This window comes from Leucopleurus acutus (genome assembly GCF_964270905.1).
Source record: "Leucopleurus acutus genome assembly, chromosome: 8".
NCBI lineage: Eukaryota > Metazoa > Chordata > Mammalia > Artiodactyla > Delphinidae > Leucopleurus > Leucopleurus acutus.
In genome coordinates this window covers 104,812,184-104,826,135 of record NC_139151.1, presented here as the reverse complement: position 1 = coordinate 104,826,135, position 13,952 = coordinate 104,812,184, and the positions used below count along the sequence as shown (strand labels likewise).

The window sequence follows — 13,952 nt, the reverse complement described above, 5'->3', positions numbered from 1 at the left end:
ACAGCAAGGGAAAGGGGACCTGGGTTCAGATTGGCCCACATGCACGTCCACCTTTGGGCACTTGGGCCCCCTGGCTATGTGGCCTCTCTGAGCCTCAATATTGCCACCTTTAAAGTGGGCGCACTGGCACCTACCCTGCAGGCTGCCAAGCCCAGGCCCTGACAAGGACTGCAGCCCGAGGCCAAGGTCACCTTTACGGGGAACGAGGCCTCCAGAGCCTACCTGGCTGACCTTGGGCAACTTAACCTCTCTGAGCTTCAGTTTCTCATTGACACAATGGGGAAGATGAAACAGTATCCATTTCAAAGGAGCTTGTGAGGATTAAAATGAGATTCTGCCTGGAACGTGCTAGAAACAGCATCTGACACGAGAACGTGGTCAACGACCGTTCCCCCTTCTACCATTACTGTAAATACTGGAGACCAGCTGGCCTCCCATCTTGATCCCAGAGATGCCTCCCGACCGTCCCCCGTGACATCGCCCTTTGGCCCGAGTCCAAGGTGGGGATCGTGGTGTGTTTAAGAGCCACAGTGGGGCTCACAGCGGGCGGGAAGGTGGGGCCAGCACCAGAGGGGCGCCTACACTGAGGAAGGTGCAGCAGCAGGATGTGCCTCGTGGAGCCCTGGGAGCAAGAGGGAACGCCCACAGACAGTGGGGAGGCAGAGGTCTTGGAGACGGACCAAAACCAGGGCAGAAGGAGCAAAGCATGCAGTAGACTGGAGGCTGAGGGGCCTGGCCTGGCTGGTGTGGTGACAGCTCTGGGGATACACGGTGACAATGAGGCACTGGGGAGCCCCCGCAGGTTCTTGAACAGGGCAGTGACCCAGTAAACGGCTGGGCCTCCCCGGAATCTGCACGGCTGCCCAGCTCCCCGGCCAGGCCCCGGAGTTCCCCAAACGGCCACCAGGTGGCAGGCGGTGCCGCGCTCGGAGGGTCCGCCGCTCCGGGAGGACCAAGGGCCTCCGCCACCCCCAAGCCCTGCTCTCTACACAGGGGGCGAGCCTGGCGGGGCCGACCCTCCACCTGCCCCATCAGGTAGCTCGCCTGGGGGTGGGGGCGGGGGCCCCAGCGCACCTGGTGGGCGGGCCCTGTCGGCTGAGACCATCGGGTGAAGGTCAGCAGGTTCACCTCGCCCACCCTGGCTCCGACCCGCCCCTGGCCACAGGCCAGCAAACCCGGATCCCGTATCTCCTCAACGCTCTCCAGCTGGCCGCTCCCCACCAAGGAGGGGGTCGTGCGACCCCTAAAGGGACAGCTGGGAGTGCGGGGTCGGAGCTGAGCAGGCCCGGGGCCCAAGCAGGCCCTCGCAGTGGGTGAGGGGGAAGGATCGCCCCATCAAGGGCCAGCCGAGGTACCAAGGGGTGGCGCCCCACCGGGGTCCCAGCGCTGGATTCAGGCACAGAGCGCAGAGCCCTCCGGGGGACGCGGCCGGCTGCGGTGGAGACCCCTGTGGGCGTCATTCAAGGCCACGTGTGGCCCGGCTTACAAAACACCCCCAGGGCTGCCAACCGTGGGCTCAGGATGGTTTCTGAACTCAGCACGCCCACCGGCTCCCCGACCCTCCGCGCTTTCTCCCGCAGGAAATGGGGACCAGGCCCGGTACCGCGGGGCGCGGGGGCTCCGTTACCTGTACGGCCTGGCGGTGGCGGGAATGCTGGAAGGGTAGAACACGTCCACGTTGTACAAGGAGGGGTCCGTGGCGGGGGACGGCGGCGGGTTCAGGATCTGAGGGGAGCCAAGCAAGGTCACACGGGCCCCGGAGCCGGCGGTCCCCACCGCCCACCGGCCACCCCCAACCAGCTGCCCTCCTCCCAGGGCCCCTCCTGGTCTGGGGACGGGAAGGGGCAGCTGTGGCCCGAGGGTGGGCACGAGCAGGGGGACAGCCCGGCCCGCTGATCAGTGGTGACCCCAGGCCCGGGAGCTCGGCTGCGCACTCAGGACCCCGACACAAGCCCCCTCTGCACCGTGCCACCAGCAGGGAAGGGTCCCTGCAGGCCCGGGCGTGTCCCCACGCCACTGAGTGCCTCCCGAGGTTCCTCAGGGGCTTTTCTGTCAACTCCCCTCTTTGGTCTTTTACTCCCCCATCTCCTCCCACGTGGTGCAAAGTCTAATCTCTATAATTCATTCCTTACTCCTAACATTCAGGGGACCCACATCCCAGCCTGAACCCTGACAAGGCACACGCACCACCACACGGAAGGAGGGGCCACAGCCCTGCTGCCCGCCCTCCCCACCCTCTCAGCAAATGAGGAAGGGGCGCCCCATTCTCAAGGGACTATATTGGCCCCAAACTGTGATAATAAGTACACAACTCTTCCCCAGGAACGCGCCCTCAAGAGCCAGGCGGCACGTGACCAGCCCCACAAGAGGGACAGAGGAACCTGGGGGCCAGACACCCGCGGGGTCTGCACCTTCCCCAGCAACCATCACTGCCTGTGCCCCCCGCCCCTCCTCTGAGCTGTCCCTGCCAGGGGCACAGCCAGACCTGGGAGTCTGAGTGCCCTGAGGGACTGAATTCCCCCAGGTCCCTGGGGCGATGGAAAGGGCACGGCCTTCCCTCGCCAACACCCCCCCCCCACCCCCGCTTCGGCAGATGTGGGTTGAGACCTGTTTTATCACCTCCCAGCTGCTCCCTGGTGAGGGACTTCACCTCTTGAGGCCTCAGGACCCTCATTCCTAAAATGGGGCTAAGGAGACCCGCTTCCCAAGGCTGTCCTGACACTAGGTGAGTCACCTACAGGACGTGCCCAGACCCCTCCCCTCCCCGTCAGGAACTGGCACGGACCCCTCTCCTTATTCTGTGGGGGAGGGCCCTCTTCAGCCCAGATAGCCAGCCTGCGGCTTCCTCGGGGTGTGACCCCAAAGCTAGGAAGGCACGCCTGGGGGAAGAGGGTGGTGTTCAGAGAGCAGAAACCAGGCAGGGAAGCCCAGCAGAAAGGGCCTCCCACAGCGGCTCCCACACCCCAGGCCCTTGCGCTCCTATTTCCGCATCTGCCCATGAACCTGACTGGACCTGGCTTCTCTTCACTGCTGCCTCCAAGGAGAACTCTGGGATCCTGCCCAAGTCCCCTCCCCTGCTGCTGTCGGTGCTACTTCCCGCAGGGTGCTGGGGAGGTGAAGGTCAAGGAAGAAGTCTCCCCAATACTACAATGGGCATATTTCTAGCAAGTTCTGCTGGTGCAGCACCTCGGCGACTTCTCGGTCACCTGGTGCGTGGGGGCTAGGGGCTCTTCCCCGCTCAGATCATCTGCTTTTCCTGCGTTCTGAAGAGTTCTCTTTACCTCTCACTGGCCAATTCCCTGCAATTCTAATCCCTGATAATGATTCTGTATATTTGAACTTTCTCTCTTCAAATCACCATGTGACTTCCGTCTCCTGATTGGACCTCGACTAATAAAGGCCAATTTTTTTTTTTTTTCTCTCTTTTGGCTGCACTGCTTGGCATGCGGGATCTTAGTTCCCCATCCAGGGATTGAACCTGTGCCCCCTGCAGTGGGAGCTCGGATTCTTAACCACTGCACCACCAGGGAATTCCCTAAAGGCCGCCTGGTAGCCATCAGCACAGAAATAAAGTCGGATGCCTCCAGCCTCACTCAGTACACCTAATTACATTCCAGGAGAATCAAAGTTAAATTTGATTCCAGGAGAATCAAAATTAAATACAAACACAAGGGACTTCCCTGGTGGCGCAGTGGTTAAGAATCTGCCTGCCAATGCAGGGGACACAGGTTCGAGCCCTGGTCTGGGAAGATCCCACATGCCGTGGAGCAACTAAGCCCGTGAGCCACAACTACTGAGCCTGTGCTCTAGAACCCGCGAGCCACAACTACTGAGCCCACGTGCCACAGCGACTGAGCCCGCGTACCTAGAGCCCGTGCTCCGCAAAGAGAAGCCACCGCAATGAGAAGCCTGTGCACCGAGATGAAGAGCAGCCCCCGCCCACTGCAACTAGAGAAAGCCTGTGTGCAGCAGTGAAGACCCGACGCAACCAAAAGTTAGAAAAAAAAATAATACAAACACGAAACCTTGAGAACATTAAGAAAGAGAGCATGGAAAGAAACATTTTTACAAGAAGGGAAAGCCTTTCTGGGTATGACCAAAAACCCCCCAAGCTCCCATAAAAGATGAATAATTTCATTGTATAAATGGCAAAACACAACATAAACCAAATCAAAAGACAGAAAACTAGGAAAAATATTTTCAACCCTTATCCCAGGCTAACTTTCTTAATATATCTCTATATAAAGAACCCTTACAAATAAATTTTAAAAATACCAACAACCCAATAGAAAAAGGACATAAACGCATCCATCTGAGAAAATAAAACTACAAAGGTTATTAAACATACAAAAAGATCTTTGACATCATACGTAATAAGAGAAATATAAATCTAAATTACACCACTATACCATTTTTACCCTAAACTGGACCTGACGAGAGTGTGTTTGAGAGGGACGGTCGTGCCGGTGTGGCCCTCTGCTAGCGGGAAGATGGACTGTCCCCTTGTGAGGGACCCTTGGCAAGAAAGGTCAAGATGACCGATGCTCAGCCTTAGCTGCAGGGCATCTTCCTGCTGGCCCCTACCCAGGAGGGGAAATGAGGAAACCGCAGGAGTTCCGGGCATCACTGTTAGGGTAACGAGATTCTGGGAATGACTGGACACCCACTGGTGTGGGCCCAGCCGCACCCCAAAAAAGGGCACTCTCCAGTCACCAAGAGGGGGACAGCTCTGCCCGAGAAGCAAAACAAACTTCAGGGTGCAGGAGAGGCAGGGTAGGGGAGTGGTCAGCTTGGACAGAATGGCCCCAGGGAGGAGGGGGGCGGGTAATCACCACTCAGTTCCTTGGCCTCATCTGCCAAATAGGAGGCTGATAGCGCCCCCTTCTGGAGTCGGGGTGACAACAGCACACGAAGAGTGTATTCCTCAGAAGTGCTGGGTAAAGGCCAGCTTTCACTGATCCTTGGTAGCAAAAAGCAAGGCTCAGAGAGGAGCTGTCATTACCTTCAGATGCTATCATGCAGGTTTTAAAAAGTACATATGAAACTGCTCTGTATGAGACTAAAATGGTGGATACAAGTCATTACACGTTTGTCCAAACCCACAGAATACTACCCCACCAAGAGCGAACTCAAGATGTAAACCATGGACTCTGGGTGATGGTGACGTGTAGATTCATGGACTGTAACGAGTACCCCACTCTGGTGGGGGATGTTGATAAAGGGGGAGGAAGGGGGATTTGGGAAACCTCCCTACCCTCCTCCCAATTTTGCTGTGAACCTAGAGTTGCTAGATACATAGATACATAGATACACAGATAGATAGCTATAGATAGGTATAGATAGATAAAAGTTGTCTTAAAAGTGCATATATAAAACTGGTGAACTGTGAATAAAGTCAAAGTGTATCATATCAATGTCCTGATTAGGCTACTGTACTATTGCTATAGACTGACTATTTGTGTCCCCACAAATTCATATGTTGAAACCTAATTCCCAACATGATGGTATTAGGAGGTGGGGCTTTGGGGATGTGATTAAGTCACGAGGGTGGAGCCCTCATAAATGGAATCAGTGCCCTTAAGGAAGCGACCCCAGAGAGCCCCCTCACCCCTTCCACCATATACAGATAAGACGGCCACTACAGGGAGTTCCCTGGTGGCCTAGTGGTTAGGATTCCAGGCTTTCACTGCCATGGCCCCGGGTTCAATCCCTGGTCAGGGGACTGAGATGCTACAAGCCTCGCAGTGAGAAAGAAAGAAAAGAAAGAAGGAAAGAAAGAAAAGGAAGTGGGGAAGACAACTACTATGAACCAGGGACCGGGCCCAAACCTGCCAGAACCTTGAGCTTGAGTTTCCCAGCCTCCAGAACTGTGAGAAATAAATGTGTGTAGTTTAAGCTGCCCAATCTATGGTATTTTCGTTAGAGCAGCATGAATGGGCTGAGACAACCATAGTTATGTAAGATGTTACCACTGGGGAAAATTGGTGAAAGGGAGTTAGGACCTCTCTGTATTATTTCTTACAACTGCATATACATCTACAATTATCTCCAAAAAAAAAAAAATTACTCTCTTTGTTGGGAAAATAAAGTTCATACTCTTGTATACTCGCTTATGTACAGACTTCCTCTGGGAGGACACACGATAAACTCACCACAGGATGTGCCTCCGGGGGAGGGGTGAGCTCCTGAGCAGGGCTGGGCCCTCCTTTCACTGTGCCCTTTGAATTCTGTACCACGAACATATATTACTGATTCAAACTAATGTAGTTAATTTTTACATAGCTGGCTCCGTGCAGGGTTTCTTTCTGGGATGATGAAATGTTCTACATTTAACAATGGTGATGACTGCACAACTCTGAATATACTAGAAACCACCGACCTGTACACTGTAAGTGCGTGGGTGGATCGGAGGGTATGTGAATTATATCTCAATAAAGCCGCTGAAAAAGATTGCTGGTGGTCAGTGTCATCTCTTGCTGTCACATAAGATCTCCCCAGCTCCCAGCAGGGGCTGTGGATGGAGAAGCCAGTTTCCCGAGCATCCTGCTGCCTGCATGGGGGGGTCCAGGGGGCTGTCCTGGGGTAAGCTCAGTCTTACACGGGTTCCTGGTGCTTTCAGCTGGTTACATGGGACATCTGAAAGCCAGGTGACAGTAGCAGCAGGAAGGACAAGAGGTATGGTGGGGAGGAGTCTGAACCCAAGATAATGACCCTGCTGCCCCCCACTCCTTGGTCCTGCCAGGTCAGGTGTGATAAGGAGGGGCAACACCCCGGATACGGGGGACACCCAGAAGGGCAGGAAGGCCCAGCCCTGGTGGGTGGGGCTCACTGGCGACCCCCCAGAGAAAGCTCAAGGGGCTGTCTTCACGTCAGAAGAGCCTACCGTCACAGGAAGTCAGGTTTTGGAGAATTATAAAGCACAGAACCATATCAAGTCAGACCCTGATATGTAACACCAGGTTCACATCCGTGCATCACGCTTGCCCCAGTTACCCTGGGGCCACGCTTTGGAAATGGGGGTCTTTTCCAGCCTCGAGGAGAGGGTCCCCCTCGGGATCCTGGTGTGGGGCTGGGATACTGGAGGCTTTGGCCCTTCACCCTCTGTAGAGTCATTTCGTTCTAGGGTGTGGCTCGGCCTAGGGCCAGCCCGTCACCCCACTCAGGCTGCCGGAAGCTCCAGGGAGCATTTCAGCCACGACAGTCACCCCAGGAGTGCCTGTCCTTAGAAAACCATCCGGCTATTTTCTGGGAACCAGCAAGGCTGTGGGCGGGAAAATAGAGTGCTTCTGGCGGGGACGCTGAGGGGAAGCTTGCGTCCATCCGGACAGGCCCTGCCGATGGGGCGGGCCCGAGGAACCAGACGGCCACCCAGACAGGGAAACGCCCAACGGCAACCCCGGGAGGTGGGATTATGGGTGAGACTCCCACTTTTTAGAATCTTATGTGGCTTCCAGGTTATCCACAAGGAACAGGAAGCACTCTTTTCTGAACAGAAAATGATGCTGGAGAGAAAAACTACAGGTCAGGACGGGGAGAAAGGTGAACGCACCCACCATTCTAAGTGGTGGAACAGCAAGTAATTCTCGAAATCCTGAGGTCACAGGACGTGCCTGCCCCTGGTGGGCGGGGGGACCCTGAGCTGGCCAGGCGGCGTCCTGCCCCTACTCACCGGCGGGTACAGCGTGGCCTTAGTGCTGGATGAGCTGCTGGACGAGGCCCCGGTGACGTGGTTCCGGTCATAGAGGGGCACCCCGGCTCGGCCCCCCATCAGGCTCACGGAGCTCATCATGGACTTGCTGCACGAAATGCCTGCGGGGAGGGGGTGGGGGAACGAGGCCAGTTAGGGGCAGGGGCGCCCCACGCACACGGCGCACTCTCCCCAGCCCCGCTGCCCGGGAGACCCAGGTTCAGGTGCGGAAGCCCTATGAGAGATGTGTCCCCGCCCAGCCGTCCCCGGGGGACGACTCAGGACACACCCCACGAGAACATCTCAGGTCAAGTCCAAAGAGCATTCCTGATCCACTCGCCCCATATCCCGCCCTGTGTGCCTCCGCACCGCCGCCCAGGGTCCTCACCTGTGAAGGGACCGTGCTGGGAGCCGCCCGGGGCGATGAAATTGAGGGGCACGTGGGGGGTCCCACTGACGTACTCATGCGGGAAGGGCCCGTTGGCCCCGGCGTAGCGCTGACACACCACGCGCTGGCACACAAAGTAGACCCCGCCCATGATGAAGAGCGAGAGGATGATGCCGATAACCGGCCCGATGGCGCTGCTGTGGGCCGGGCCGTCGTCCGAGGGCAGCTTGGTGATTTCTGCCAGAGCACGGGCAGGAAGCGACAGCGGACGTTAACCCAAAGGGAGCGGGCCTCCTGCGGGGCAGGCGCTGTGTGCCCTGGCGGGCGGCTCCCGCCCCGGCCCAGCACCCGCCGATGGAGCCGCAGCACCTTCTCCCCCTCCTCGGCCTGACTCAGCTCTGCCACGGCCCCCGGCCCCTCAGCAGCGACTCCTCCGAAGCAGCCTCCTATTCATGCCCCTGACCCGGAGCTTCTGGGCTGGAAGCAGGCGCTGGGTCCTCCCACGTCCACGTCCCTAGTCCAGCTGAGCCCGAGCCCCAGGCGGCAGGAGGGGGCGGGGCAGGGAGACGGGACCACGCGGAGGGGCGGGGCTGACCCAAGCACCCAGGGCCGGGGGGGGGGGGCCTCCATCTGAGCCCCTCACGCCTGCCTGCCACAGAGGCCGGGAATCCTGAAGGCCCTAGGCAGGGAAAGCGTGAGAAGTGGAATGTGAAGGGCCTGGCCTCAGGGGCCCAGTCAAACCCAAAAAGCCAGGAGCCAGCTCAGGGCTGCAAAGGTGGGTGCACCCAGGGCTCCCGGGCAGGGGCACTCCTGGGGCTCGCCCCACGATCAAAGCCACCTGCGGCATGGAGGGCATGTCTGGGCTCCAGACTCAACTCTGACAAAAGGACATTCACTTTCCCATCAGGGTGGCACGTTTCTGAGAGCAATCCACAACGTCCCCTCCGGCCAAAGCCCGAAGGAAAGGGAGGAGAGCTGCTGGTTCCCGGGACGAGGCCTGACTAGGGATAAACATCACCCCCAACGGCTGGGGCCACGATCACATGGGAGCCTGAAGACAGACGCCGTCACACTGGACACCTGCCCAGCAGAGGCGCGGGGCTCAGACCCCCCGGGGCTCCCACTGCTACCCTCTGGCCCCCAGACCACGCTCCTGAGATGGTAGCTGAGGGGCCTGACCCGGGCTGATGTGAAGGCACAGAAGTGCTCAGTGAGTCCCTTGGGGACGCCTCCTTCTCCCCATTCACAAGACGCCTCCATCCTGCAGGCAGAGCTCTCAGCACCGGTCCCTCCGCAGTGAACGCAGTGGCCATATCCCCAGACACACAGACACATTCCCACTTCCTGTCTGGGAATCCAGCTCCCTTCCTGTCTGAACCAGACAGCCTTTCAAGAGCCAATGCCTCCAGGAAGCCTTCTCTGACTGCCCTGGTGTCACATTCTCTAGCCCCTACATCCCTGGCCGTACAAGCTACATCACTCAAGGGCCATGCAGTGTGTGTGTGTGTGTGTGTGTGTGCGCGCGCGCGCGCGCGCGCGTGTGTGTGCATGTACGTGTGTGCATGGGCACACACCACTCCTCCTCAGCCAGACAGCAGGCTGCCAGGGAATGGACTCACCCACTACTCTGTCAGGGTGATCTTGTTGACAGATGCTGCTGAGTGAGGGCTCTGGGCAGAAGCATGCCGCCTTACACTCAGGTCTGGCCTGGCACATCTATGCCTTCTCTGTGCCTCTGTCCCAGCTGAAATGCCCCTTGGCTCACAGTTTCCCCCTCCCCCTCCTCACAGCCGCCTCCACCTCCAGGAAGGCTTCCCTGACTCCCTACCGAGGCCAAATACTCCTGACCTCCCAGCCTCCTCAGTCCCCGCCACTTCCTCCCTCTAGACCCGACGGTCCTGGGACAGAACCCCAGCATAGGGCGACCCTCCAACCCCGCCCTCGGGGAAGCCAGCTCACCACACATGAGCTCGTCGGAGCCGTCGACGCAGTCAGGAAAGGAATCGCACTGCTGCTTGATAAGGACGCACTGGCCGCTGGCGCACCGGAACTGGTTGGGCAGGCAGACGGCTGCAAGGAGGGGCCTTGCGTTCAGAGAGGCTGGAGGGCATGATGCAGCCAGGAGCACTAAGCAGATGACCTCCACCGGGGCTCCCTGCCCCGCCCCCCCAGACCCAACAACAGAGGTCTGGGCTCCAAATACAGAGCAGATAAACGGACCCTTTCTAGGACTGGGTCGGGGCGTGGTCACAGCAAAGCCAGTCTTCACCCACCCCTCAAGGACCCCAGTTCCGAGGCCCATGCAATGCTGGGGGCGGTCTGGCAGGGAAGAGACCTCAACGACCCAGGGAGGTATTCATTCATCAGGTTCCTACCATGGGTCAGGCCCGCAAAGCACCAGGACTACCACGGCCCCTGTGCCCAGGCCCTCCCAGGTTACCAGGAAGGGGACAGCCGCTGGCTCGACAAGGAACTGGGCTCCTAGGGTGGGGGGGGCAGGGGACAGGGGATGCGCCAGCAGAGCTCTGAGGGTCAGGAAGGGGGAGCACAGCGCAACTGGAAAGGCAGAGGCGGGCCACGCAAGGAGGACGAGGAAGGCTGGGTGCTGACTGCTGCCTCCCTGCTGACCTGGAAAGGGCTATGGCCCCATGAGGAAGGCATCACCCGCCCCCAGTACTTGCCGTCTAAGCTCCCCACCCGCCCTGCCCCAGGCGCCCACTCTGGAAACCAGAGACAAGGAACCCTGTCCTTGCAATAAGTGGGCAGGTCTGCTGGTAACCTAGCAGGAGAGGAGGCTTCTGAAACAGAGGGCAGAGCCCAGAGCCTCCACTAGGGCCTGCTGTCCTCCTGATGCTTCCTTTCTCCAGGAGAAACAGTCACAGTGGGAGGAGGGAGGGGACGGTCCCTAATCAGGGCTCCTGCCACCTGCTGAGATCTTGGACACAAGACTGTGCTGGGGCCAAGGATGTAAGGCAGGGCTCAGCAAACTTTTCTGTATAGAGACAGATAGGTCTCTTTTGTAACTACTCAACTCTGCTGTTTCCGTGCAGGACCAGTCAGAGACAATATGTAAATGAATGAGCCTGACTGTGTCCCAGTAAAACTGCATTTACCAAAATAGGTGGTGATCTGGATTTGGCCCTCAGGCCGCAGCGTGCTCATCCCTGGTCTACAGTCTCCATCGAATTCAAAGGGGCTGTGAGCTGGGAGGACTTAACAACTGCGGCTTTACAGAAACATCTGGGGAAATGACCCCCAGGCCTTCACCTTCCACAGAATGGTTGCTCACCACGAACGGGGACAGTGGGCAGATAATATCTGAGTTATCCAAGAAGAGGACCGGTGGCTGTGGGGTGGCAGCTAGAACGACCCATTAACAGCTCAGTGGCAGTCATGGGGCCGTGGTGCTGACGGTGTGTGGCAGGAACCAACGGAGCAGGTCACTTTATGTAAGAAAACCTCAGAGGGAGCACAGAGATCTGTTTCACTGTCACGGTCTAAAAGGAAGATACTGCCAGGCAGCGTGGACCCAGGTTGACTAAGCAAATCTCTTCGTAACTCCTGGTTCAAGGGGATACTAGAAACCACCCAGATGTAAGTGTTATCCCACAGACGGCTTGGTGGAGGACAGCACTGCCTTTTGGGATGGGGCTTAACCAGGGTGTAAACCATGCAAACCCAGCTGACTACTGGACTTCACTTGGGTCTCTGTAAAATTCTTGACTGAAGGAGGGAAGGCAAGATAGACCCTCAGTCTGCCTTCAAGCCAAAGTGCTTGGCGAGGCAGAGCGCAACAGCTCTCAGTGGGCCTGCAACTAACGTTCTCCCCTCCCAAGCTGAGGGGCCACGGCAGTTTCGCTCCAGGCCAAGGCTTTATGCGTGACCTGATGGAGCCCAAGCTCCAGGAGGGCGGAGAGCGCGAGCCTAGGGGAGGGGCGGGGCCTCACCGTCGCAGTCCGCCTCGTCCGAGCGGTCCTGGCAGTCAGCCTCGCCATCACAGCGCAGCCGCAGGTCCACGCACTGGCCCCGCGCACACGGGAACTGGGCGGCCGAGCACACCGGGCAGCCCTCCTCGTCGCTCTGGTCATCACACTCCGGGAAGCCGTCGCAGCGCCAGGCCCCAGGAATGCAGTCGATCTCCCCAGTGGCGCACGCAAACTGGTCCGGGGAGCACGTAGGAGGCTCTGGGGAGGAGAGAAAGACCATCACAGGCCGCCCAGCGGGGCAAAAACTGGGCGAAACACCTCTGGGTTTCAAAGCGGGGAACACGCTCAATTCCCAAGTGCTGTACCCGGTCTCCACTGCCCTGCGTCTTGTCTGCGTCCCACCTCCAGCCCCCAGTGTGTGATGAAGCTGTCCGTGTGCACGGCCTGGCTACAGGGGAGTGTCCACCGCACCCCCGCCGGAAATAGGAGGGTTAGAAAGTGGGTGGTCAGCACCCACACCTGTTACACATTTGGGGCAGGGGAGCCAGAACTCTGTGGGTGGCCAGCGAGCCCACAGGTATGGCGGGGGCGGGGGGGGGGGCACCAGTGGAAGACCCGGGCACCTTGTTGAAGAGTGGGCTGAGGAAAGGCAGGTGGTGAGGATTCCACAGTGGGGAGCAGAGTGGATGAGGATGGGGCTCGAAGGCTCCCTGGTGGAGGGAGTCGTGGAAGGGTGGTGAGCTGGGAGGGTGAAGGACAGGAGATCTGGGGCCACCTTGTACCAGGTGGCCATGGCAAGTCACCTCCCCCTCGGGGTCAACTTCCCCAGTGCAGGCTAAGAATGGGCCAGACGCGCAGTAGCACTCCGTGAGTGGCACTGTCCTGGAGGCCGAGACGCAGGTGGGCACGGATGCCAGGGCACTGGCAGAGAGACAGAGGAGGAGCCCCTTGGTCCCAGGCTGCCCCCATTTCCCAGGGGGCCCGTCATCGTCTCTCCACTCCTCGGTCTGGAAAATCACAGGAAACTGAGCCCCAGAAACTGGTCCAAACTTCGTTTTAACGTTTAGCAACAGTCCTCAATACCCTTGAAATCTGATTAAGGAAAAAGGTGTCGGGAGTTCCCTGGCGGTCCAGTGGTTAGGAGTCGGCACTTTCACTGCCGTGCCCTGGGTTCAATCCCTGGTCAGGGAACTAAGGGACACAAGCCACGCAGCACGGTCAAAAAAACAACAGAGCTTTCAGTTTCGCAAAAGTATTGATTTCAAGATGTACTAAGCCTTTCAACATCGGGAACCCACATGCCTCCCCCGTAACTGCGGGGTCCACGCTGGGCTGAATAGGGATGTGAGATGGGGGAGGAGATGTGAGCACAAGGCCGCTGTTCCCACTGGGCTCGGCCACAGAGGACAGCCGGGGACAAAGGAGCCAACGACGGGTGTGTGCTCACTGAGCCACCAACAGAGAACACAGGGATGCTGGCCACGGAAAGGTGCATGTGGACAGTGGCCGAGGCCCTGCTCCTGGACTCCAGCCCCCCACAGCCCAGCAGGAAGAAGAGGGTCCACGTGGGGCAGGCTCCAGCGGCCAGAGAGTGAGGACGGGACAGGATGGGGGTTGCACAGACCTGGGGTTGAACCCAGGCTCCCCCAGCAGCTGTGCAACCCGAGGACCCCCCAACCTCCCAGAGCCTCCGTCCCCTCGTCCCTAAAACAGAAGCAGCTACCCTCCATCACAGGCTCCTCGCGGGAGTAACGAAGACAGCGGAGAAAGCACGCGCACGGGCATGTGTGAGCGAGTGTGTGCACGCGCGCGGTGCCTGGTTCGGTAACGTGCGCGTGCACAGCATTGGCAGTGGCGCTGCTCTGCCGGTGCACGAGGCACGAGGGTCCATGGCACCTCCTGGGAACCTCAGTCAGCCCTTATCCTCCTGTGAGCCCCCAGAGCAGAGGCC

At 58.7% G+C, this 13,952-nt stretch overlaps 1 protein-coding gene across 3 annotated transcripts in view; it reads right to left on the bottom strand.

Moving 5' to 3' along the window:
• The window catches only part of LRP5 (LDL receptor related protein 5), a 109,098-nt gene that overhangs the window by 407 nt on the left and 94,739 nt on the right, over positions 1-13,952 (bottom strand). Inside the window, exons 18-22 of one of the 3 annotated variants that reach the window (XM_082845372.1) lie at positions 12,023-12,259; positions 10,035-10,175; positions 8,076-8,312; positions 7,670-7,809; positions 1,628-1,725 (exon numbers count right to left, since the gene is read on the bottom strand). In XM_082845372.1, coding sequence (XP_082701498.1) covers positions 1,628-1,725; positions 7,670-7,809; positions 8,076-8,312; positions 10,035-10,175; positions 12,023-12,259 — 853 coding nt within the window. The remainder of the gene's footprint in view (positions 1-1,627; positions 1,726-7,669; positions 7,810-8,075; positions 8,313-10,034; positions 10,176-12,022; positions 12,260-13,952) is intronic. The other 2 variants (XM_082845373.1, XM_082845374.1) reach the window with 2 other exon arrangements.